At 45.5% G+C, this 26,255-nt stretch overlaps 1 protein-coding gene across 1 annotated transcript in view; it reads right to left on the bottom strand.

The window, feature by feature from the left end:
• Positions 1–26,255, bottom strand: part of insrb (insulin receptor b) — a 114,810-nt gene that overhangs the window by 35,979 nt on the left and 52,576 nt on the right. The window contains exon 3 of the mRNA XM_083767719.1: positions 465–673. Coding sequence (XP_083623845.1) covers positions 465–673 — 209 coding nt within the window. The remainder of the gene's footprint in view (positions 1–464; positions 674–26,255) is intronic.

Here is a 26,255-nt window from a genome sequence, read left to right as displayed (position 1 = left end):
GTCTACCATTCATTGTCAATGTAAGCCGGCGACATGGCAATGCAAAAACGCAACGATGCATGTATAGTAGCTGCTCCACACTTGTGGATCTTTGCGTCTTTGTGTCTGCCCGTGTGAACGCACCATAAGAGTCGGAAAAGACTAAAGGGGTGCGTAGAAGTGAGTCAGAGAAAACAGTGCAGAGTACTTGTCAGCCGAAGAGCACGTTTACTGTTCTCAAACTAGAGGCCTTGCCCATTTTAAATTATATGAAAAATGGTAAATGGTGCATTTATATAGCGCTTTTATCCAAGGAGCTTTACATAGATTGGCTTGCCTCGTGATCAATGCATCTTAGCCTTGTTTCCCCACCTGTTCAACCAGTTGACCTGAGTTGAGCTGTGTCTTTACAATTAAGTATGTCTGTGTGCATGAAACTAATAATTTGCCATGACTTCATCAATCCCCCCCCCCCCAGTACTGACCTGGCAGAAGGCAAAGTTGACACAGCGCCAACCCCTGAAGACGTAGTATCCTGGGGGACACTTCTCCACACAGTTGTCTCCGTGCTGTAGGTTCCTGCAGGCCACACAGCTACTGGCGTTCCCCACCTCTCCGCAACCGCCCAGACATTGGTCATGGCAGCAATGGCCCTGGAGGCTGCACGCTCCATGCTTACAGTTCTCTGTGCACACTGGATGAAGACAGAGAGAGAGAGAGAAAGCGAAGTTAGAAAAAAGTGGTTTTGATAAGCCTGTGCGTGCGTCCACAGCACAGTTGCTATATCCTTCCATTTCAAACCCATTGAAAAGTCAGTATCTATAAAAAATGTGGCCAAATTTGAATGAGTGACTGCCATTAGATTTGAGTTTTGTCATGTCATATGAAAGCAGGGAATCATAGCTTCAAATTGACATATTGGTTGTTCAGTTTGACCCACCAGTTTTGGAGATGTGGCTTATAGATGTCTTAATGTCTTTCAGAAAACAGCGAATTGAGAAAACAGGCTTGAAAGGATCACTTCTGTGGACTCTAACATTACACCTAGCTACATGTTTAAGCATTTATTTCAGATTTACATGTCGATTTCAGCTCTGATATTTATTTCAGACATGCTCTAGTATGTGAAGAGTCTGCCTGTGCTATCAACTCATTTTGGATAAAATATAAATAAATTCATTTCTTTTGCACGATGGCAGGCTCTCAGTCAAATCTGGTCACAAATTAAGAAGGTTCACATGACAAACTAAATGTTGCATCCATTCTGGGTCTGGCTGAGTCGAGAACCAACTGGGATGGTAAGTGAGGCTGACCCAAATTCAACTACACCTTTCCCACACGTTGCTTTTAAAGCACTAAATTAAGCTAAACTAAAGTGCCTCACAGCACAGAAGGTGACAGAAGGCAGGGCCAGGGTCCTGTCCATGCTGGTCTCTTAGTCTCTCTGACCCCAATCTCGACAAATCCATGGAGCTGTGCCCTGTAGGCCAGGTGTAGGCAATCAATGCTGATGTGTCAAGCTGCGCTTAATGTGACACCTCAGCTATGGCTGCGCCCAGGGCACCCCTCCAACATAACATAACATAACATAAGGAAGGCATGGGCAGAGAGAAATCTCAGGGCCAAAATGACCAGAGTGACGGAGCCACTGGAGTTTATCTGGGCACAAAATAACCAAAAATACAGAGCGGAAAAACGGCAACCCTGAGTGGTTCACAGAATGGCTGGCCAATGGCAAGGCCAGCATTATCAGCAGCACCTGCCGGGTTTTCAGCCACCCTCCCCACACTGTTGTGGAATCTCAGCAAGACATTGTTTGCTGGAGCAGCTCCTCATCGAAAGTAAGGTTACTCGAAGCATGAGGTAAATACGTTGCTCTCCCCAGGTTGGCAGAGGGACAGTAGAGCCCAGGATTACATTAGATCAGGGGTTCCCAAACTGTGGTGCGTGCACCCCTTATGGTGCACGAACGCCCTCTAGGGGGTGTGTGACATGAAAAGGGTAATGGTGGGTTTATGGTGTTATTTAGCCTAGCAAAATCCTGTAAAACACTGTTGTAAGGAGATCTACAGGTATAGAGCAGCTGCGGGAGTATACAGCAGCTGCATGTCTCTTGCAGTGACATTCTGTGATTATTTGCCATAATCATATTAAAAGAAATGTATAATTTTCGGCGAAATGCAACGAGACTTAGCGCTGGGGGGTGCGTGCGTCAGCTAGGTCAGGAGAAAAACAGTTTGAGGACCACTGCATTAGATAATTGACAATGGGTGAAAAAATTTGTTACAAAATCATGGAGAAAAAAAAAAGAGAAGAAAATAAGGATACTATATTTATTCAATGTAAGTTTAGGTGCCAATTATCAATGTTTTATGTATGCTATTTCATAGCATTTCATGAGTGTCATGTGCCACTACAGTAAGTGTTAATCAAATGGGGTGGGCAACTGGCGGCCCGGGGGCCACATGCGGCCCCCACCTTCACTTAATGTGGCCCTCAGGTTAATATCAGAATACTGATATAATATTGGTTCCAGCTGTTTACAATTCCACAACATGCAAACATGACCTGCTTTAATTACTTCAGTCTAAATTAGTAGCTCAATGCTCAACACACGTATAATTAAAGGCATTTGAAATTACATAAAAATGTAAATTTTCAGGATTCCAATTCGAATATAGAAGACATGTTTGCTACGACAGTAATATATGGCCCTAGGGAGTGAGTGTGGAAATATAGTGGCCTTCTCCATCGTCAAAGTTGCCCACCCCTGTCGTAGACAATGGCCGATACCCTGGCCCTCAGTTGTATAACTTCACGCCCGAATGATAATCTTTACTAGACCCTGACCTTTTTCCTGACTGGACTGACTGAACAGACAGCCCAACTAGCTGGCCAGCAGGGAGCCGGATGGGAAATGAACCAGGCCATCAGCCAAATGCTGGCCTACTGGTGTTTGTCTTTCTGAAACCGCTACAAATCTTCTAATCTGACCGTCTGCTATATTAGAGGTGACCTCAAATACTGTGGTTGCTCCCAACCTTCAATTAAAAAAAGTCTGTTAAAGGAGAATTCCATACTAAAAGGCTTTCTTACCTTTCTTTGTAGTTGTTACGTCCCCACCAAAGAGGGCCAGGTGTTATTTTGTGCAAAAGCTCCTTATTGGCTATTTCCCCTACCATAAGCCCTCAATGAATTGCATTGAATTGAATGGGAATTGAATGGGGCTATGGGGTGTTGTGCTAATTTGCTTATTTCCATCGCTCAAAATTATAATTTCTTTGTATATATCCTCTCTTCATAATGTAAATAATATCCCAAGCGGCACACTTTACTACTTCTTTCGATGGAAATAAGCGAACTAGCATAACACCCCATAGCCCCATTCAATTCCCATTCAATGCAATGCAATTCATTGAGGGCTTATGGTAGGGGAAATAGCCAATAAGGAGTTTTTGCACAAAAAAACATCTGGACCTCTTTGGTGGGGACGTAACAACTACAAAGAAAGGTAAGAAAGATAAGAAAGCATTCTAGCATGGAATTCTCCTTTAATTATGTGACTTTCTAAGTTTCTAACAAGCCATACTTTAATCCACATGACCAAACACAGATTTAAAGTTCAGAGACAGAATATTGGAATGTAGTCCAACTTGAACTCCCTGTTGGCTTTCCTGTCTGTGACCCTTGAAATAACCTGGCACCATGCCCCTCATTACACTGTTTAACAGTATCACACAGAGAGAGCACCACCTCTACGATGCTAGAGTAGAGGTGTAATGAACTTGCAAATTATATTTAATAATACTGACCACCAGTCATTTCCAATTCACATACTATATATTTAGAAATGTGTTTAAGACAGATTCTTAAACAATGTAGAATGTGTGCATCATTCATGACATATAAGCTTTATTGCAAATATTATCAAATGTTATTTTATTCAGACACAATGAAACAAAATACCACGTACCATGTATCATAACTTTTAATCCAACGGCAATGTAACATGCACTTTATTTGGGCACTATGAATCTATGATGCAGCTAAGGCCTGGGGGGAATTTGCACAGATGCGTTAACAGAACTATAGTGTAATATGGCTATTATACTGCTGCAGACTTGCATGGCAATTACTTCAAAGCTAATCTCTAAACAAAACAAATCAAGCAAATGAAGCTGTTGTCACTGAGCTACGGAGAAGAGTAGAGAGAGAAAACTGAGAAAAAACCTTGGGAAGAAGAGAGTGCATCTGAATGCACCACTTAAACCCCAGCATCCATATTCTGGGGAAACCTTTGCAGAAAATAGCAGATCTACAAGCTTACGATGTGTCGCAAACATGTCGTATATAAGCTTTTAGATTGACTCTTTTCAGTGAAGATATTTAATGTAGAGCGAAAACAGAAAATTCACTAGCATAGAGCCCAGAGGGCTCAACAACATATGGGGTTTCAGTGAGTTGAGCAGTGCGTGCTAGCCTTTAAGGGACACCACCTCTGTGCCTGTGAGGGCATCACATGAGGACTCACCGCCAGAGAAACAACTACATGTAGGACCCCTCTCCCCCTGCACGGGGGGGCTGCCTATCGCACTGCCTGAGCAAAAGTAGACAGAACAGACAGGGCCATGGCCGGGGGCGGGGGAAAGAGGGGGAGAGAAGGAGGCTGAAGGAAATGAAAGAGCGATGAAGAAAGAGAGGACAGGGGTGAAACACTCGACAAGAGAGAGGGAACAGCTAATGCAGAAAAAACACCACCTCCGACCTTATAAGACGGTTCACGCAGGGGTCTTTCTCTCTCCTGATTGTTCCAATACATTTTCTTTTCTCCACCGAGCTGCACCTCCCCTCACAATCACAGTATCACACAGTCTCCCTTCCGTAAATATGCACTTACATTGCGCACACACTGAAAAATGCATAGCTCTGTTGTCTGTTCCTCTCCCCACCTCCCCTCCCTGCTGTCTGCCGTATGTGTGTGTGTAGGTCGGGGGGTGGGGGGGGGGGGGGGGTATGTGTGTGTACATGCTGTGACCACGCCGTCACATAACAAGAACATAGCCGAGACAGAGCCCGGATCCCCCTCCCATCTGGGATCCGTGCCGGAGCTTTGCGCTAGCCCTAGATCCACCCTCAGCCTCAGCCAATGTGTTTGCTGGCTGGGGAAGGCAGCCATTCAATGGCCTCCTCCATGTCGGGGAAGAGAGACGCCCAGGGTTAACCCTGGCTGCGCCGGGGCAGACAGGGGGCAGACAGCCCAGGAGCCAAGGAAGCTGTTACTACTTTATACTGCCATTGCCGTTTTGGATGAATTCATAGTCCACACTAGGTCATATAGCCATGGAAATTAAGGAGCACAGTGCTAGCTACCTTGGTAGCAATCTGTGTGTGAGTAACATATGGACTCAACGCCATAAAAAAAGAAATCACACCCATGTGAAGTGAGGGGCGCTCTATTATGAATTTGTCATGACGTAACATGTCTATTTGCTCTAATTGACAATTGCTTCATTGTTAATGGGAATTGGGAACTTACGAAATAGCCAATTTGCTCGTCCACATGTAAATTCTCCATTCATTGTCAATGGCTTGCAATGTTTTGTTAGGACAAAATAGACGATTTGCTCAGACATATGACTTAAATTCTCCATTCATTGTCAATGGCATGCAATGTTTGTGTTAGGACAAATATCGACACTATATCTGAATATAGGAGGATCTAGCACCTAAAAAAAAAAATCAATTCCAAATCCTTTTTAATTTAGAATGACAAAGAGATTATATAATATTACGAATTGCTGTTGGTTCTTATTCCGTCTTTCGCCATTTCTTAGAGGCTTTTCCTGTGTGTGTTGACTCCTCTCCCTCCCCTGTCTCTGTCTGAGCACTCAGCAGTGACTCCTACTGTAGTAGCACAGCACTACGTACTGCTGCAGCATTATTCCCCATTCTGCTCACGCTGGAGCTGGGCTACGCTACGCTACGTCTGCTAGCGCCTCTGCCAAACACGCTACAGTCAGCTCACTTTATTCATTCATCCGCTCCACCTACTCCTCCCTTCTTCTCATCTCTCCTTCATTCCTCTCTCTCTCTCTCTCTTGCCTCAGTCAGCCTTGCACCACTATCTGTCCATCTATCTATCCATCCATCCATCTGCCTCGCTTTTCTAGGCCAGTGCCCCTCCCACTTTCATTCATACAACGCCTTGTTTTGTTTTCATGCTGTGTGGAGAGGGGGGGGGGGGGGGGGGGGGGGGGCGGAGGGCGGGATGGTGCGATGTAATCACCCGCCCGCTTCCACAACAAGAGCAGAAAGGAGGAAGTAGTATCCTGGACTGCTCAGTGCTCACACACACACCACAAACGCACGCACGCGCACACACACACCTTATATGAGTCAATAACCCACTAGCTGCTTCCCAAAACACATCAGGTTAACTTCCAGTATGGATTTTAAATGCAAGCCTGATCAAAGGTGTCTCGTGTTTACCTTTCATTTGGCCGCAGTAGTAAAAAAAAAAAAAAAAAAGAAAACCTGGCTGCCTGGTCCCGAGGGAAGGAACAGCAAGGGAGCCAATAGGATGCAGCCACACACGGCAACACTTCCTGCTCTTACACATAAAACCTCCCCTTTAATTGGCACTGCTGTCTATGGGCAAAACACTGGGAACAATAACAAACACGTTTTTTACCCCAGAGCCATTTACTCAGGAACACTCACACGTTCATGCGCACGCAGCCACGCACGCTTACTATATTTGGCCACCGTGGGAGTTCTCAGCTTCAAAAGCTTTACTATAAATGCTTCTAGAGATCTGATGCAAGACATTCACCACCCTAAGACAGCAGAGAGAGAGAGAGAGAGAGAGAGAGAAGGAGAGAGAGAATGGGGGGGGCTGAGCTGTAAACAAAAACAGACAGATTCCTGGGAGGGAGAGGGATGGAGGAAGAGTGAGAACCATACCTCAAGAGCGAAGGGGGCTGCAAGAGGCTATAAAATATTCACTTTTTTCCATTGGCATTCATTATGCGTGCGCTGATCACAGCTGGCCAACAGGACAGCCCCATAATGATAATAGGACAGCCTCGTAACGACCGAGGCGTACTGGAAACTGGCCAGCGACTGTAGCAAGACTTTGCTGTGTGACCCAGACCTCTGTTGTGTCTTAAGGATGTTTTTATGTTGTCCAGGCCTCGCGTGGAGATCTAGAATGATGTGTACATGGAGAGTCCTTTTCATGATGTCTAACAGCCACTCCCTCGCTAGGTTATTGACACACAGATAAAGAGCAGCCATTATGCAAGCAAGCCTCCAAACACAGGCAGCAGCAGAACCTGAGCGATGTGTGTGAGTGTGTGTTTGTGAAGCCAAGCTATAAAAAAAAAGGTGGAGACAGAAAGATAGAGGCACTAAGGGAAAGAGTGTGAGTGAATTAGGGGTGCAACAGTTAATCGAGCTACCGGTAATTTCATTAATTGATTATAAAAAGATATAAATTAATTAATTTTTAAAAGCGGATTAAAACAATTGGTTTTGCAAAGCAGAGAGCTTGTAGATCATCTACGTATTTTGCATGTAGATTTAGTAAATTATTTAAAAAAAATCTATTCACAAGGATTACTTAAACAAACAAGCACGCACATGATCATCCACTCAATAAAGTTCCAAATGTTTGCATTTATTAGCGTCCACCATAAGACGTAGCGCTTCGAGCCTCAGCGGCTCTTCATCAGATATGCCGACATAAAAACGCGGCTTTCAATCATTCGATCAATCGCTAAACTAAATTACATCAGTGAAATGTGCAGGACGTGCGTGTTCCTGCTGTGAATGAGGCGTTTTATTGTGGAGACGAGTAGAGGCGCACCTCCAAGCCCGGAGCCGGTTGACTGGATGAGAACGAAGGGATGGGAGAAGTACAAACAGCCTGCAGCCAAAACATCCAAACACCATCTCTTCTGACACACTGACACACACACACACACACACACACACACACACACACACACACACACACACCCCCCTCGGCATCCGAACAGAGTATAGCTCTGTTATATATATAATTTTTATCCCACGATTTTTGTAACTCATCTTTCACCCGGTGCCAGTTGCCTGAGCTGTAATCCTGGGAAGCGTCTCTCCCTCTGCCAACATGGGGAGAGCCCCGGACTGAGCTCATGCTTGCTTCAATGCATGAGGAGTGAGCAGAGAACATAGCAAACTCCACCTATAGGGTACGGGTGCTGATGATGCGGAGGAGAGAAGACGCCTCCGGCGGGAATCAAACCCGGGACAGTCTAGCTGTAAGGCCACAGCGCTCCCAGAGTATAGCTCATTGATTAGTGGAGCTACTGGGCTATTTCTGTGCCTTGCTTAAAGTCCCTCATTCTCACCAGTTCTGTGGTTTGTTGGCAGAAAAAAAAAGAATAGGCTATGTGAATAGATGACATGGATCCTCCCCTCATCACTGGCGAACGACATGCAAAAACATATGTTTCCATTTATCTCAGTGACAATCTAAATATATGGTGCTCAGATGGGAAGTGGCGTGTGTGTGTGAGTGGTTGCGTGCATGCGTGTGTGTGTCTGCGTGTGTGTGTGTGTGTCCATCCCACCTCCTTCCGCTAGCCTGTCTTTCCTGCTTATCTTTCCGTCAAATGAAGGAGACAGCAGTGCATCATGAAGAACCATAAGGGGGGGGGGCACATTTTCTTAATTTTGATAAAATGGAGATGGTGAGTTGGTGACCACTCCTATCAACGAACAACAAACTGACACACTTTACACAGAAACTACTTCCTGGAGTAAAATCCTGTGTAATTTGTAACAGAGTTAAATCAATGCTCAATATATATTTACAAAGTACTTGCCAAGAGATGGCCAAAAGCGCTGTATTGTTGATGATGTCATAGAGAGCTGTCCCGTCACTGTGTGTGGGTGTGGTATGATGATGTCATAGAGCTGTTCTGTCACTGTGTGGTACTATGATGATGTCATAGAGCTGTTCTGTCACTGTGTGGTATGATGTCATAGAGCTGTTCTGTCACTGTGTGGTACTATGATGATGTCATAGAGCTGTTCTGTCACTGTGTGGTATGATGATGTCATAGAGCTGTTCTGTCACTGTGCGGGGAATCCCAGTGAAAGGAGAGAAGAGGGTTCCAGCAATCACCATCTCATCATCTCTCATTCTACCAGATCTATTTGTATAAACCTGATGAGCTCAACTGTCACCAACACAATGATGGGCCCGATGCTCTGTGGTGTCTTTTTACAGTGTGCGTGCGTGTGTGTGTGTGTGTGTGCACGTGTGAGTGCGTGTGCATGACTGTGAATGACTCACACACACTGACATTCAAATCCTCAACAGTAAATGTTTGGACAAGACATTTTATCTGGTATCTTAGGGGCAACCTCCGTGTGATGCACAAACACACGCTATACGTCTGGACCAGTTACTGAGCCACGACTCTGCTGCTCTGGTCCATGACACCTGGTCAGGACCAGTTACTGAGCCACGACTCTGCTGCTCTGGTCCATGACACCTGGTCAGGACCAGTTACTGAGCCACGACTCTGCTGCTCTGGTCCATGACACCTGGTCAGGACCAGTTACTGAGCCACGACTCTGCTGCTCTGCTCCATGACACCTGGTCAGGTCTGGACCAGTTACTGAGCCACGACTCTGCTGCTCTGGTCCATGACACCTGGTCAGGTCTGGACCAGTTACTGAGCCACGACTCTGCTGCTCTGGTCCATAACACCTGGTCAGGACCAGTTACTGAGCCACGACTCTGCTGCTCTGGTCCATGACACCTGGTCAGGTCTGGACCAGTTACTGAGCCACGTATCTGCTGCTCTGGTCCATGACACCTGGTCAGGTCTGGACCAGTTACTGAGCCACGACTCTGCTGCTCTGGTCCATGACACCTGGTCAGGACCAGTTACTGAGCCACGTATCTGCTGCTCTGGTCCATGACACCTGGTCAGGTCCCAGTGACCCCATCAAACATGTGCTTCTGCCACCACCACAGCATGCACGCGCACACACACACACACACACACACACACACACACACACACACACACACACACACACACACACACACACACACAGTGTGTCAATCAATGTGCTAGTACGGTACCTGCCATATACTGTGTATGTTTTTCTTTTTTTTTTTTCCTGGCACATGATGTGCTCATCATGTAGGCTGTGTGTGTGTGTGTGTGTGTGGTCATACTCCTGCTACAGAACATAGTACAGAGAACAGATTACTTAGAATTGACTTACAGGAAAAGGTCCTCGATGAGAATGACGGCAACCTATACTAGAGCCAGACAGATTTGTATTTAATATTATCTTTTAAAAGATGTGCAACCACTCCTAGAACCAGCAAAGTCTGTCTGTCCGTCCCTCTGTCTGTCTGTCTGTTTAGGGTACCAACAGGGGACGCTGTTTTTGAACAAAGATTAAGTGGTTAAAAAAAAAGAAGTTCAACGTATGGGTTTGCTTTGTCAAAGAGCTATTTTTTATATATATATACAAAATTGTTTGCCAATAAGTCATTGTTCTCAAATAGAAACTTTAAGAAGATGTTGCACTTTCTGACAAAAAAATCGGCCTAAACATCGATAATCTGCGGTCTAGGACTATCCAAAACTGTGATCAGCCAAATCTGCGGCGCCAGTCAGGCTCTGAATCTGTATACAGGTGTTCCATTCTGTGTTTCTCTCCTGTTGGCTAAATGATCCTGGTTTTATTGTGTTACTGGAAGTTGGACTGGCCTGAAAGAGACCAGAGCTAGTAACACAAAAGCAAACAGACACAGACATGAACACACAAACAGAGGACACATGCAAACACTCAGTTCCACGCACACAAACACATACAGTAAGCAAGTTTGGTTGCTGAAAAGGTCATGGAAGGCTGTAGACATCACAGACATGGCTAATGGTAGAAAATGGCAACGACCTCCTGACTCGATTTGGTTTGATTCTAAGAGATAACCCACACTAGGATTCAAATAACTGATTGTTATATTTCTGTATCTCACAAACCACCTTCTTGTTATCCCCAAAACCACATACTGTCCCCACAAGTCTAGACAAACGTTTATATAATCATTTATATAACTAATAATCTTCCCATATAGAGCAGAGCAGACACACCCATTTATGTGAAAAGAAAGGTTACCAGTTAACAGCAGCAATAAAAGGTAAGAAATACACCGGGGGAGGCAGGGCGGAACAATTAAACAGCTAGTGGAGTACACACAATCAATTTATAGAGCTCCTCCACAGTACTGTGTATTCAGACTGCGTCTGAAACAACTGCCTCTTTTGTTGGCCTATTCTGTTCAACGATATTGTCAACAGACTGTAAAATTGTGAGAATTAATAGCACTGTGGTGCTAATGGCTATAAAGTGACCTGCAGCATTGTAAGGCAATTAGCTGTATCCACTATAGATGGCCCATATACACCAAATCTGTTCCTATCGGTTCACTGATTTCCATAAAAAAGGATGGGGGGGGGGGGGGGGGGGGAGTAATGATATACGCAATTACGTATATTATGATATGACATAAAGATGACATACTGTGAATATGTTTCATGGAAAAGTGCTTCACAAGCATGGCTCTGCAAATAAACACAAAATAATAAATCAGTGTAAGAACATCATGTGACCCACCTGCACACACACACACCTGTCTGTCCATTCATTGATTTCCCCTTCCTGTGTGTGTGTGTGTGTGTGTGTGTGTGTGTGTGAGCACAACACGTGTGGGGCCCAGCCTGTCGCCATGGAGATCAGTCCAGACACAGACAGCGTTTTTTTTATATGTATAATTAGCAGCGTCTCTAACGACTCATCTTTTTCTAACATTCCCTCCTGGTCATAATTTTACCTTGATATTCTCTGATGCCATATCAACACCACATCCATTTCATCTCCTCCCTGCTCTCCCTTTCCCTCAGATCCCCCCCCCTTACTTAGCTCTTACACATGCATCCTCCAGGACGCCATTCGTCTTGGCCCTCCAGTACACCTGCCACCCCCCCTCCCCCTCCCTGGTCCATCCCCGGCGTTTAGCGTCTAGCCGCAGGTGACTGATCTGCTCCTGCAGAAAGCCACAGCCACTAGATCTCATTACAGACGCTGGGGACGGGGCCAAAATCAATACTTCCCCACCGATGGGCCACCTCTCCACCTCCTCTCCTCCTCGTCTGGCCTCCCAACGCGCGCTCTGCCTTCCTCGCCCCTCCTCTCTTCCTCCATTTTCCTTCGCACCGCTCCGACATCCTTCTTCCCGTCCCCTCCATCTTTCCTCCCCTCCTCCTTCGCTGTGCCACATGTTTCATTTTGTCACAGTGCCACCAGCCGCAGCCCTTGCTGCTGGCTGCACTTTTCCTGACACCCAAACACACCCACACACAAACAAAACAAGGCTGTATACCCGTGCGCGCACACGCGCACGCGCAGACGCACACACACACACACACACACACACACACACACACACACACACACACACACACACACACACACACACACACACACACACACACACACACACACACACACACACACACACACACACACACACACACACACACACTAAAATAAACATATCCTTTCACTTACAGTACATGCATACAAATAAACTCAGAAGTCAGAACAAAACAAGACCTATCACACACACAGTGGCAAAGCAAGCTTTGCTGACTGGACAGATTGATGACAGTGGGGATGTGATGGAGGGAGCAAAAATCTATCTCGTGGAACGAGATGCCTGCATCACCAGCCTCATCATCTGCCTTCACAGCACTGCTGCACGCACACACACGTGCGAAGGCAGGCAAGTTGGCACACAGATATGACTGTAAACATATTTGACGCATACTGCCTGCCTGCCTGCCTTGTATGTAGTGTTGCACGGTTGTGTCTGCAACAACAAAAAGATGGAAGCACGCTCTTGTGTGCACACTGATGGCACAGGTGTACCTTTTACAACCGACCACACTCCCACCTGCCCAAGACAGCTCAGCACCAGGTCCAGTCTGTCCATGCCAGACAGACACCAGAGTCTCTCTCGCCATGCAGTCTCCATGGTTTATCCTGTTCCCAACAGATGGATTCATTAGAATGCTTTTGTTTGATGAGCTTGATTGTGGCATGCCTGGAATGGTTAGGGTTATCTGTGCCATCAGCTCCATTGCAGTGCTGGCTTGTCTCAACAGATAAGTTTACAGAAAAAAAAAGATCCAGAAGCTGATGAATCATGGTCAGGTACAAATAGGCTACCAAACTAAATTCGGATTAGTCCAAGTAATATTCATTTTATTTGCAATTTTTTGCTTGTTTTTCTGTCATTTTAGGCAAAAATGCGTTGTGATCTTGCTACAACGCATTGTGGCAAATGGCTAAAATAGCCATTTTGGAATAGCCAAAGAATAAAATAGTATAGTGAAGGGGAGCGTGGAAAAGGCTCTGGCTTAGTCAACGATCTGAAGTAATGAAGTGACATTAAATACCAAAAGTATGTCACGCGGAGCCATCGACCCCTCTCCACGGACAAATGCCTGCTCAAGCGCCCCCCCTCGGCCACACGCACAGACTCAGACATGGACAGCGATTTGACATCTTTAACTGGGCACTGGTAACGGCTGTTTTATGGATTGCAGTTGTTCTCAGATAAATACCCGCTTCATGTAGGTAATTTAATCAGTGGTACTGAGCAGAGGCCCAGTCATGACTAAGCTGTTTTTAAGCCTTCCTTTTCTACCTCAATGGCCCATTATCTGCTCATATTAGCCACAGAGAGAGTAAGAAACAGTGTGAGTGATGTTGTAAGGAGATGTAGAGCGAGAGAGAGAGAGAGAGAGAGAGGGGGGGGGGGGGGGGGGGGGGAAGAAGGACAGAAAGCTAGAAAGAGAGGAGAAAGAACTCGGCTCACCCTTCTCTCTGTCCTCAGTTAACACGTTGTAAACGTTTATCAAGGGGCTGATTGTCATACCCCACACCCCACCTCCTCATCTGTCTTTTTCCTACCCCTCCTCCTGTTTCAAGGCCATCAGGTTCAGATGGCCAGTGAGTCGAGGACAAACAAGATTCACTGCTGTTACAGGGACACACAAAAGAACAGAACCCCCACAAACAAACAAAACAAACGGTCTACTAGGCTAGTCTTGTCAGAATGTCACGCCGTCATATTGAAACTTCACCCACAGACCAATATCTACGGACAAACCGTAACACGTGAGAAAACGAGCAAGAAAGCCAAAAACAATGCACACACAAAGGAAATCATTGGCAGCCAGGTAAACATGAACAGAGCCTCTTAGACATGACAGAAGCTAAACTGAGCAAACTGCAGACACACGTCATCTACTGACCCTTTTCCTCTCCGACACGCAAATTCACACAGTTTTTCTGCTTGCTGGCCAGCTGTACCAGCTGATCGGTTTGTACAGTGGGCCAGGGTGGGTAGGAAGGCTGCAGTGCAGATGCAAGCTGCCCTATTTCATATTCACAGCATAGCTTAAGCAGAGCAGCACTACAGTGTCTCCACACACACACACACACACACACACACACACACACACACACACACACACACACACACACACACACACACACACACACACACACACACACACACACACACACACACACACACACACACACACACACACACACACACACACACACACACACACACACACACAGTTGCTGGGGGTCGGAGAACACCCCCTACTTGCAGTGGGAGTAGGTGTCAAAAATAATCGTAATCATTATTATATATGGTGTTGACCTCAGTCTATACTAGGCTCGTTGCCAAAAAATAGCTGATGGACAAGCTCACAGCGTACTGTCATGACGTGATGCGTTGAGCTTGTAGATCTGTCTACAGAATTCTCGCAGAATGTTAGCGACATACTAGGGAGCTAGAATTCATGTCTGTCTTTAAAATGTTGGATTTGTACGATAGAAACTGAAGTTTAGGATAAAATTAACACAGGAGTTTGGCTTCTTGCAGGAAGATACATTGGATATCGATGTGGGACGCACAACCGCTGTTGCAGGAATGAAACCTGTGACCACATTCAGTTATAATGGGAGGGTCCGTCTAAACCTGCGGGCCACCGAGGCGCCCCTAGACAGATGGATGAGACGACTCTCACCCCGTCCATCTCCTCCCACCTCTGCCTTCACCGCACGGACCCTCGCCTCCTCCGTTCGCATCCCGTGTGACCTCGGGAAGATTGGTTAGGAGAAGGGGAATGAAGGGAAACTCTCCATCATGGCTAAAAGAAACAGACCTGTCACAGGGATCGCACACCCTCAGCTCACATCCCGACGCACCAGCAGAAGTTACAGTGCACCCGTCAATATGTCACATGCTGAACACACGTGCCCTGCGTCGCGTTCCAGGGTGGGTTATTTGTTCCAGGGTGGGTTATTTGTTCCAGAGTCAAGGAGTCCTCCCTTCCTGCCATTCAACCTGAGACCCCTGGACTGATGAGTGGCGTCAGTGTAAGGCGGGGGGGGGGGGGGGGGGGGTTGGAGTACCTGGTTCAATTAAACCTGGTTCAACAAAACGGGACGACTTTGTCACTGCCCAACGGGCCGTGGGCCGGGCGGGCTCACGCGCCGTTATATTAATTTTCCGATGTGAATTTCACCCAGACTGGACTTGCTTCAGCAGCGCGGCAGCATGCTCCATAGTGACGTGACAATAACCCCTCCGCAGTGTCCGCACACACACAAGCCACAAGGTAAGCACAAAATCAAGCACAAAATCTGGTCAAAACTATTAAAACTTTGAAACAACGTTTTTACATTCTATCTTTGTGTCAAGCTATTTAGTATTTTTTGCAGTTTCCCTGCTTGAAAGGGATGGCACAGACCATATGGAGATTGTAACTGGGTTTCACTCAAACAATGACCACACAGTTTCCTTCTTTTTACTCTTCTTTACTTTTTAGTTGAGTACAGTTGTGCATTGTGTAGTCAGTAAGTCAGGTGAAAAACCTTAAAGGGAAAATAAAAAACTAATGTAAGTATAATGCACATTAAATCAATACACATACTTTGCATATGTTTTAAACACCTGTAAATATCATTCTTACTTAGTGTCTCTTTATCAATTCATTTTAAATCAATTCACTTTTTGCGCAATTCGTTTTTAAACTGTTTTTAAACATAATAAACTCATGAAATGTAAATTAAATAAACGTAATTAATTAGCATCATTGAACCGTTTTTATCAATCAATACTCAATTCAAATGTATTTTAAATCAAATAATTATGTCCAATTGGCCATCATGTTTCCTTTAACTCCAACTCAAGTCATCACAAACAACAACAACAAACAATGTCCATGAACTGGCATGCAACTGGCATGATCTGTCACAAATAAACAGTTCTTTCTCACTGGCTGTCTCTCCAGCATTTATATGGCTGCATCCTTCTGCTCTGCTGTTTCAGTGTGTGTTGCTCCTCTTTGGATGCACACTGCTGTTTCTCATGGAGGTTTGTGTGTTTCCTGTGTTTGGCCAACGCCCTACTCTCAGGTGCAGTGCATGCACTGATGCTGATTAGTGAGGCAATTGGGGAGTGAGTGAGTGACAATCAGCTGAGTGTCAGTGGCAATGATTGTCGGTCCAGATTTAACCCCTTGCTCTCCATTTCTCCAAGTTGACTTCACACACAGAGTACTAATTAAGTAGCCTATAGGCTACGGCTCTCCTCCTCTGACAGAATTCATCTCAGGAGATCCGCAGTCCAAAAACATTAAATACTGCGGGAGCATTATTACCACACTAAACAAAGTTGGATTTGTACATTGCAGAAACTGCAGATACATAACGTAAGTGTTCTTATTATTTTCCGTCTACTCTGGGTTATATAATGCAGCGTGAGTCCACGATAGCCGATCTGCAAGCTCACACCGCGTTGCGCTGATTGACAGTGCACGTGCAGCAGCTACTGTATGAAATTATATTTAAGTAGGCTACTTTTTAGTGTGACGTCTGTGTGTTATTGACTTCTTGTTCCTTAATGTGGGTTTATCAAAGCGATATAGTGCAGCTGTGAGTCAGTAGCTGCTGCTGCGTCCGTGCACCAATAGAGCGACCGCGGCGGCGGCACACATGCTTGCTATATTAAATAAAAATATGTCGGGCTTCCGGGCCGGGCCCGGGCCGTTTCTGGACTTTACCAACGGGCTTAGGGCCGGACGGGCCTTAACTCCACGGGCCCCGGGCCGGGCCAGGGCCTATATTTTAGGCCCGTGCAGGGCTCTAATTGTGGGGCCTAATAGGAGCAGGACAATTCCTATAGTTTTGCAGGCTATTCAGGTAAATTACTACCGGGTTCTCACCCTGCAAATGGTTTGGTGTAAAATACGGTTGTGGATCTGCATCTAGTAAAACACCTCCATTGAAACACAAAACCAGGGCTCTGGGCAATGCATGCGGTATTTAAATTTTGATCAGTAATGGCTGTGTTAAGCCAGATCAATTTCCGATTACTTTTATATTTCATCATCCATCATACACATTATCCACCACTTGCACAGCGTCACAGCAAGGCCGAAATTCATATGTATTCTCATATATTTTGTCCATAAGCTGTCTTGAAGACTTCGCCTGACACTAGATATAGACAGTGCATGTGTGCTGCCTGAGACTATTCTGTCTCTTTTTGAGTGGTGCAACCACTCCTACAACCAGGAATGTCCGTGTGTATCATGTATGTCGTGAAATTGGAACACGGGGTGTCAGGGTAATGCTGCGTGCGTGCATTTATTAATACCAGTAGGGGGTGCCAGAAACAGAGAGAGGGGTAGTGCTGAGAGAGAGAGAGAGAGAGAGAGAGAGAGAGAGAGAGAGAGAGAGAGAGAGAGAGAGAGAGAGAGAGAGAGAGAGAGAGAGAGAGAGAGAGAGAGAGAGAGGAATTGCACCACTCGGTTCACACAGGTGTGTTTTTTTTCTCTATCTCTACCCTCCTCAATGTCCTCATCATTCCAAAAACTTACATATAAGAAAAGCAAGAAAAACAATGTCTACATTTCTTCCTATGCCATTACTGTTAACTATAAATAATAAGCTGCCATCCCACAACTAAAACAACATTGACGTCACTGTAGCTTTTCGAAAGAACGTCTTTTTATTGAGTGAATACTTTATTAACACGATTATTAACTGTACAGGTAGTACAGTCATGGTTAGGTTATGCTAAAAGGATAACACAAAAAGCCCCAGGGGAGTTTTTCCATTGAGGTCAATCGTCTTACTCCTGATTCCAGGTCTACTGTAGTGGAAACAAATGATGACGTTTACATCATTGTGCAAGAGTTGTGCAGTCTACTTTGGTCTTAGAGCAGCCATGCATGTCCACATATCGCATAATGAATGAAGAGTTGGATGGGTTACACCAGTGTTTCACAAACTTTTTCATGTCAAGGACCCCCAAATTGGCACTAATTAGCCCGTGGACCCCCCCATTTGAAAATATATGCCAAGGACCCCCAAAAGAGAAGGCTTTTACAGCTTTAACAGTGAGTTTCAAGCATTTTAATTTCAAGGACCCCCAGTTTGACATGCATTAGTCTACGGACCCCAATTTAATAGCATTTCTATCTCTGGGACCCCAATTTATATTGTAAAATCAATGTTAATTTAACCAAATGGACCAAATGGACCCGTTAGGGTCCATTTAGTTCCATTTGTACACTCTCAGAGTTACAGACCCATAAAGGTCCATTTGGTTCCTAATTATCATTTAGCAGGTACCCCCTGGAACTCTCTCAAGGACCCCTAGGGGTCCCCGGACCCCACTTTGGGAACCACTGGGTTACATGTTTCAGGTAAAAAGCTCACAAATAGAAGACAATTGTGCACTTTCAATGCAATGGATTATTTTTTCTTGCAAAGACTGCATGTTGTTATACTACACCAACGACCAAGAAGGAACCAGTCTTCAACTTGTCATGGCATCCGAGTGACCTTGCTGAGCTGTCTTTCCATCAGCACAGTTGGCTCGCCAATGAAAACAGCCAAGATAACTGACCAGGGGTCTCCTGGCCAAGTGTGCAGGGGCCAAAGATGGAGAGCATTAGTCATAAGGATACAGTGTGAACTCGACGGAGCATCGCACCGATCCGGTGTGGATTCGGGCTAAAAAGAGTCAAAATACATCTGCGAGTCTGGGAGTGTACTACTCTTGCATCAGTTTACTCCTCTTTTCCAGTCACCCATCCTCCAATCTTATTTCATTGTTTATTCCCTTTGTTCCGTTGTTGGTTATGTGCTGGGACCAAGTGTCAGATGAAGGTGACTGGTGGTTCATGATGTACAAGATCCTGGGATGACTCAGACCACTGGAACTAATAGGGCTCTGGGGACCTGAGCACCCCGTTGCACACTTTAGACTAAAAACTATTCGTGGGGTTTTTCCACCACCAACAAAAAGTCCACAGCCGATTTATCCTGAACATGGTTTCACGTAATTCACAAACTGACAATTTTGGTTATTAAATTGTTATCCGCAAAAGAATCACGCAGGCTTCACATTTTCCAGTTATGGATTATGCATAAATGCTACAGCCAGTCCTAAAACCTCTGGATGCAGTTTTTCTGTGGACCGCACCCTGGACCAGTGTAATAAATGGATGGGGAGCGCACTACAAATCCTGAACCTATGTGTGTGTGTGTGTGTGTGTGTGTGTTGCATGCATGCATACAAATGTGTTATTTGTAATGTATACAATTCCTGAAAATCTTTTCTACATATGCTGCATGTTCAGATATTTGTCTCCACCAGGCCGAAGGCATGGGGGGAGAGTATGTTTTGCACTCCGTCCGTCCGTGTGTCCGTCCGTCCGTGTGTGTGTCCGTGTGTGTGTCCGTGAGCAGCTAATCTCGGCCACCGTTAACCCGGTCGATGCCAAATTTTGCACACACACTCCCTGGATGCCAACGATGAACCTCTGCCCCAAACTTTCCAGAACGGCCTGTTATAGAGCCACCAGGAGGCCGCTTTGTGCAAAACAAGTTTTTGCACAGTACACCTACAGATTTTGTCCAAACATCACGCAAATTGGTACACGGTCTCTCTAGAGCCATTCAACGAAACCGGTCTTTCAGATTTCTCAGACTCCATCCTGATTGGTTAAGATTGGCTTCCAAAGTTCACAGGAGTGCTCAGTTTCAAACAAAATGCTGCAAATCATGAACACATCGCGTGATTTCCGTGAAATTGTGAACCCACATTCCCACTAGGCCGAGGACGAAATGCCACATGAACAATTTCAACTCAGCCTCAAGGTGGCGCTATAACTGGCCGAAAAGTGTTTTTACCTCTAACTGCACGGATCTGTGGATAACTTTGTATGCCAACTCCCTAGAGGCCAAGGAAAAACCTTTGCCTGGAATTTTTCACATCTGCTCTTTATAGCGCCACCAGGAGGCCGACATATGTAAAACACATTTTCTATTATTACTCCTTCAGATTTTATCCAAATTTCACGCAAATCGGTACACATGATCTCCATAGTCATGTGATCAAGACAGGTTTGTTTGATTTCTCATATTCCATCCTGATTGGCCACGATTGGCTCCTACAGTTTTCAGGAGTAGCCCGCTTTGTACAAATCGCCACAACTCCTCAACGCAGCGTCCGATTGCGATGAAACTGTGCACGCATATTCCCACTAGGCTGAGGAAGAAATCCTGGTGGAGACCTGTGCCCAAAAGGGCACTTTTTCTAGTTTATTCTGCAGGGCTCCTCTGCAAAAGAGAATTTTGGTCTCCCCCCGCCTAAATAAAGGTTACATAAAAAATTAAGTAATCATTTTTGTTTGTACACAAAATAATACTAAGTATATTAGTTAAGACTTGTTGCTGAAATCAGATTTTAGAATATTAAACAGCTAAATTAAGATCTGTCATACAGACTTATAATACTTAAACGAAAAGTGTTTGCACTAAAATACCATAATAACTTTAGCCTTAAAATCAAGGACACTGGCTTCTTGAGGAAAAGTGTCTAGAAGCTGCAATGTTGTGATGTTGTCTAGAGTCTCCCAAACTAATATAGCCTGCATACATTTAATTTATATTACCAGCTCCACTTTTTGTCTGACAGGATTTGATATGCCTACTGGTTAGGGTGATGGCTCATTGTCTGCCTGCCTGCCCCTCAAACATGTCCCTGTTGTAATGCTAATGCTGCGTGTGCCGCTCGAAAACCTCCTCTAATTAAAATCTTGGTTCCAATAACTGCCAGGCTAAAGAGATTTGCCATTACCGCACACTAATAATTGACAGGCAGGAAAGGAGCAGAGGGACGCTGCATGTGTGTCGGTTTGCATGCGCAGCAGTTTAAAGCTTTACAGGTTTGGCGGAGGAGCACCGTTCCTGAAGATACATCTTAAACACCTAATGCTTGCCATGATGGCGTCCATGTGAGATTAGCAGCAGCCATGGTGACCTCGAGCACAGGCCACAAACTGATACTACAATCACTCTGGTCACCTGACCTGCCCATATACCACCCTCCAACCAGGACGAGAAGAGCGGAGCGGCAACGAGGGAGAAATGTTGTCTGGAGTTGAGGCGCCACATGAAAACTGAAGAAACGCAAATGAAAGCGTCAATGCAGACATGCATAGCATAAAGGCGGCGTGGAACAGAAGGAGGGATGGATGGAGGGCAGGGGAGCCAAGCTGGGGGTGTGGGGGGGGAGTGTTGGTGAAGAGAAGGAGGGAAAAACAGGAAAACAATCTGTAGAACAACACATCGTCTAAGCCAGAGTACTGTGGCTTTCTCTGTCTGTCTCAGTCCCTCCTCTCTCTCTCTCTCTCTCTCTCTCTCTGAACTGACAAACTAAGCCCCCCCCCCCCCTGTACCCCTGCCCCCAAGTAGTGTTTTTCCTCCCAGTCACAGAAGTCGGTGTGGTGTTTTCCACAAAAACAAAAATATCACATTCTATTGGTCCAAGCAATGGACAACGGCACTGTTTTTTTTGTTGTTGGGCAGAAAGATGGAAGATTAGATAACAGAAGATAACGTGCACGGTAACAGCACTTGGGATTCGTAAACGCGATGAATAATGTGCGTCTTTCCGCCGACAAATATGTTTTTTCCTCTCAGGAAGCAAACAACAGCGTGTGTGGCTTTCATAATGCGTTTCCAAGAATTGCAATTATCAGACATTAGAATTGCAAACTAGCAGTACATCTGCTACTTCATCAAACATCCACTACCACAACATAATGACACGTTGCAAAGCGGTGTGTTCTGCTACCAAACGGCGTCCTATCACAGGGAGCTGTGCTGAACGGTCCCGAGTGTGTTCAGATGTTCCGTAGCAATACTTGACCCACTCATCCCACATCATGTCTGCTGCAAGTCTGGTTTTAATTTTAAAAAGTCAAAGTTAATGGCACCACAGGCCAGAGGTTTAGGCATCAGGTTCCACTAGCTGCAGCAAGCTTGGAACTGCCATCCTGGTACTTGATGCCCACTTAGGCCAATTATGTCCCTGGCAGCGGGCGCTTAAGTGGCAGAGTCATGCTGCTGGCATTGTCCGATTCCAAAAACATTCACAGTTCATTATGGGCTGCAGCTGTGGACAGCCAGTGAAGGCAGAAAGTACCCCCGGTCCTCAGCTAGTCCTAGCCCGCCCGAGGCTATAGGCTGATGCACGCAGGTGTCCCCTTCAGGGGTCCGACTGAATAACAAGCCTCGGTCAAGGGGATTTACACAGCGGGGGTGGTTGCTGGAGGTGAGGGGGGCCAGTGGATGGGGGGAGGGTGTATGTGCATGTGCGCACACATGTTGGCGCATACTTTATGCACATGCTAACTCTATGCGTGTTCCATGGTGTATAGGACAAATGAATAACTAACACACACACACACACACACACACACACACACACACACACACACACACACACACACACACACACACACACACACACACACACACACACACACACACACACACACACACACACACACACACACACACACACACACACACACACACACACACACACACACACACACAGGGTAGGGAAGAACAGGAGAGGGGCTGTGGAGGAGCCTGAAGGGGCCCTGCTAATGCTGGGGGGCGCAGGTGTTGACAACTAAGGCCCCTCTGGCAGGCAGGGCTTTGGGGGGGCGGGTGGGGGTAGGTTGGTGGCTGAGTGGGTGGCACAACAAAAAGGGGAAAGCCCCTCATTGAAACACGGGACCCCAGAGGCAAAGGGAAAGGCAGGCACCGTCTGCCGGGTGGCTGTGCCCTATGCACATGTTAAACTTAGTTGTAGATGCAACAAAGATGATTGTTTTGTCTCTGTACTGTATTCGTTGCGTTGTGCCTGAGGACCCCAACTAAAACAATGCATCTCAAGGGGCTATCCTTTAAATAAATACACTTCAATATATATGAGCAACAACAAAGGCAGCATGGCAAGAACATGACCATAAACACAATATGAGCTTAATGCTAAATACATTCTTCCTGCCGTTCAGCTCAACATAAGCCAAGCTGAAAGGTGTCCAACAGGATTTAAATGAATGTTAGTTGAAACTTTATAACTTCCATTAAAAAGCCATTTAACGATCTTCACTACCCAGCAACAAATCATTTATCTCAGAATCAATAGAAATAATGACCTGTGTATTAATTGATATGATCCATGCTCCGTGTCAAATATTGTTTTTCCTCATTGTGCAATAAATGTGTTGTAGAGCAGGAACTACTTGTCCAAGAGAGTAGTTTATGGATGATCATTGAAGACAATGGACCACTTTTGATTGATAGGATAGTTCTCTCTCAGTAGACTAGATGATCATTTCATGTTTTATAAAGCTTTGAATACCGTAGCTATGCTTTCCAAATATATATGTTTTTATAAATCTTTGGTGCATTCATACAGGTCTAGGACGGTTAGGGGAACCAAAGGCCCCAACCTCTCACCACTGCAGTGTTCATTTTGACAGCAAATTTAGATTTTCTTTTTTGAATACAATTTCATTTAGTTTGTCATATTTTAGTCATCTAATTTGTTTTCCAGTAGTCCCTCCCTACCATTTTAGTCTTTATTTGTGGATAAAATTGTCAATATATTTAGTCTTAGTTTTAGTCATCATAGCTTAGTTTTTTATTTAGTCTTCGTCAGTGAAAAAAGGTAGTCGACAAACATTTTTCGTCATAGGTTTAGTCGACGAAATTAACATTGCAGCACTGGCATCAGAAAGAACTAAATCCTTTGTGCTACTAAAACTACAGTAAGAAACCAGTGTGGAATTACTGGGGCTATCTGGAGGGCACCTCCACAAATCCTGCTCTTTGAGTAATTCATCTCACCGCGCCTGCCTGGGAGTGTGTAGGTAACATATCACTGGGGAACATGAAATTACACTTTTTTGTTGAATTAACTGTGCGCACTGTGTATGTGTGCACGTGCGTGTGTGCGTGCACTGATGTAACACACACAAACAGACACGGATCCTCCCTGCTGTCACGAAGGTACTGGACTGAAGTCAGATGGACAAGTACCCCGCCACCACCACCACAACCCACCCACGAGTTCAGTGGATGATAAGACATGGAACTACAACTGTATCTGTGCGCTCGTTGCCAGTGGGAACGGAATAGAGGGGGCCACAGGAAGGACGGATGTTGTCTTCAGCTTGGCTGACTACTGTATCGCTGTTATTCTAAGAACTGTTGCTTTCCTGCGGATCTGGATGTCACGTGCAAGAGAGAGGGTGTTTGTGTGAGTGTCGTGCGTCAGAGGGGGATACGCGAACGGTGGAGGGAGTGCGTGCGTGTGTTCATGTGTCCGCTTGGACAGCTAGGGCTTTGTGAACACTAGCGGCAGTGGCATATTCTTATCAAGGTCCAGACCCCTGTATTGTACTCTATCTGGGTCCCAACACCAGATACCTCCTCCGGCTTGGTGATAGAGCACACCGCTGCATAACAGACATGCGAGCTGAGCAAAAGAACATAGGAAGGTAAGGGGACATGCGTCTGTGTGTGCGCGTGTGCTTTTGTGTGTAATGTGATAAAAACAAAGGACAAGAGGCCAAATTGAATCACTGCGGAAGGGAGACTGGATGCTGGAGGATGGGGGGGGGTGTTACTGGTGTTAAAGGGAGCCCACTTTATTGTTGCGGTAATGTAACGTTAAGCAGGTATCCTGGCTGATGCCGTCAGCAGGCTGTGACCGTTCCATGGGGTGGACCCATTTGCGGTCGTGTAGATAGGATAGATATTATGTCCGTTAAATTACTAAAATGATTAATTAATAACAATTAATATAAATTAACATTAGTTAAATGACATACTTCTGTAGTGGCAAATGTAACATTGCCTTTGGGTCTTGGGCATCTGAAATCCGTGTATTGCCATCTTCAGGAACAAGGAACAAGGAAATGTCCTATATCTGGCAGTTAACCAGGCAACAGAGCGCTCCACAACGTCCCCATTGATTACACTGGCCTCAGGCCCCGAGTTTGACAAACACTGTGCTAGGCATCAGCAACAGCAGCATCAACATTATCAAATATTTATCAGGTTACAATGCTTGTATTGAACCATTACATCACAACATTGCAGAATATTTAATTTACCCCTGGTCAGACTACAATCAAATCAACCAACCAGCAATCACAGGACCAGTACAGACCAATCTAGCCAATAAGAGGATAGAGCCAAAAGCAGCTGAGCCAATCAGATGGCTCACGGTGTGTGGGAGGGCTACACATCACCGTGGCTCTTTTTCTCCAGTCCAACAGAGTGTTATTGGCACATTCATCACTGCCATCGGTATGGATGAGACCAGAGCATCTGTCTCAATGTACACACACAGCCAACGCTATGGAGTTATGAGGTGCCAGACAATCACTCCTACAGACACACTTCCTCACGTAGAAAAACTGGAAGCGGGGTTTGTCATCCAAGCTGCTTTTTGCTGCCATCTTCCACCAACGCTTAACACTCATCATAGAGGTGTCAGTCACAAGCAAGCAAGCAAGCATGCATACGTACATACGTATGTACGTACGTATGTACGTACGTATGCGCGCTGGGTTCTCTCTCTCATCTGGGTGACGGGGCCCCAAGAGTGGATAATGGATTATGTTTATGAAGCCATAAAAGGCCATGATCAGATATATGACCGACTGGAGAGGCAATCATGCATTCACTCAAACTTCAGTCAGTGACCCATTCAATCAGGATACATGAAT

Source organism: Protomyctophum parallelum, assembly GCF_964188405.1.
Source record: "Protomyctophum parallelum genome assembly, chromosome: 6".
Taxonomy (NCBI): domain Eukaryota; kingdom Metazoa; phylum Chordata; class Actinopteri; order Myctophiformes; family Myctophidae; genus Protomyctophum; species Protomyctophum parallelum.
The sequence above is the reverse complement of the archived record's forward strand: the minus strand, read 5'-3'. Positions and strand labels throughout refer to the sequence as shown.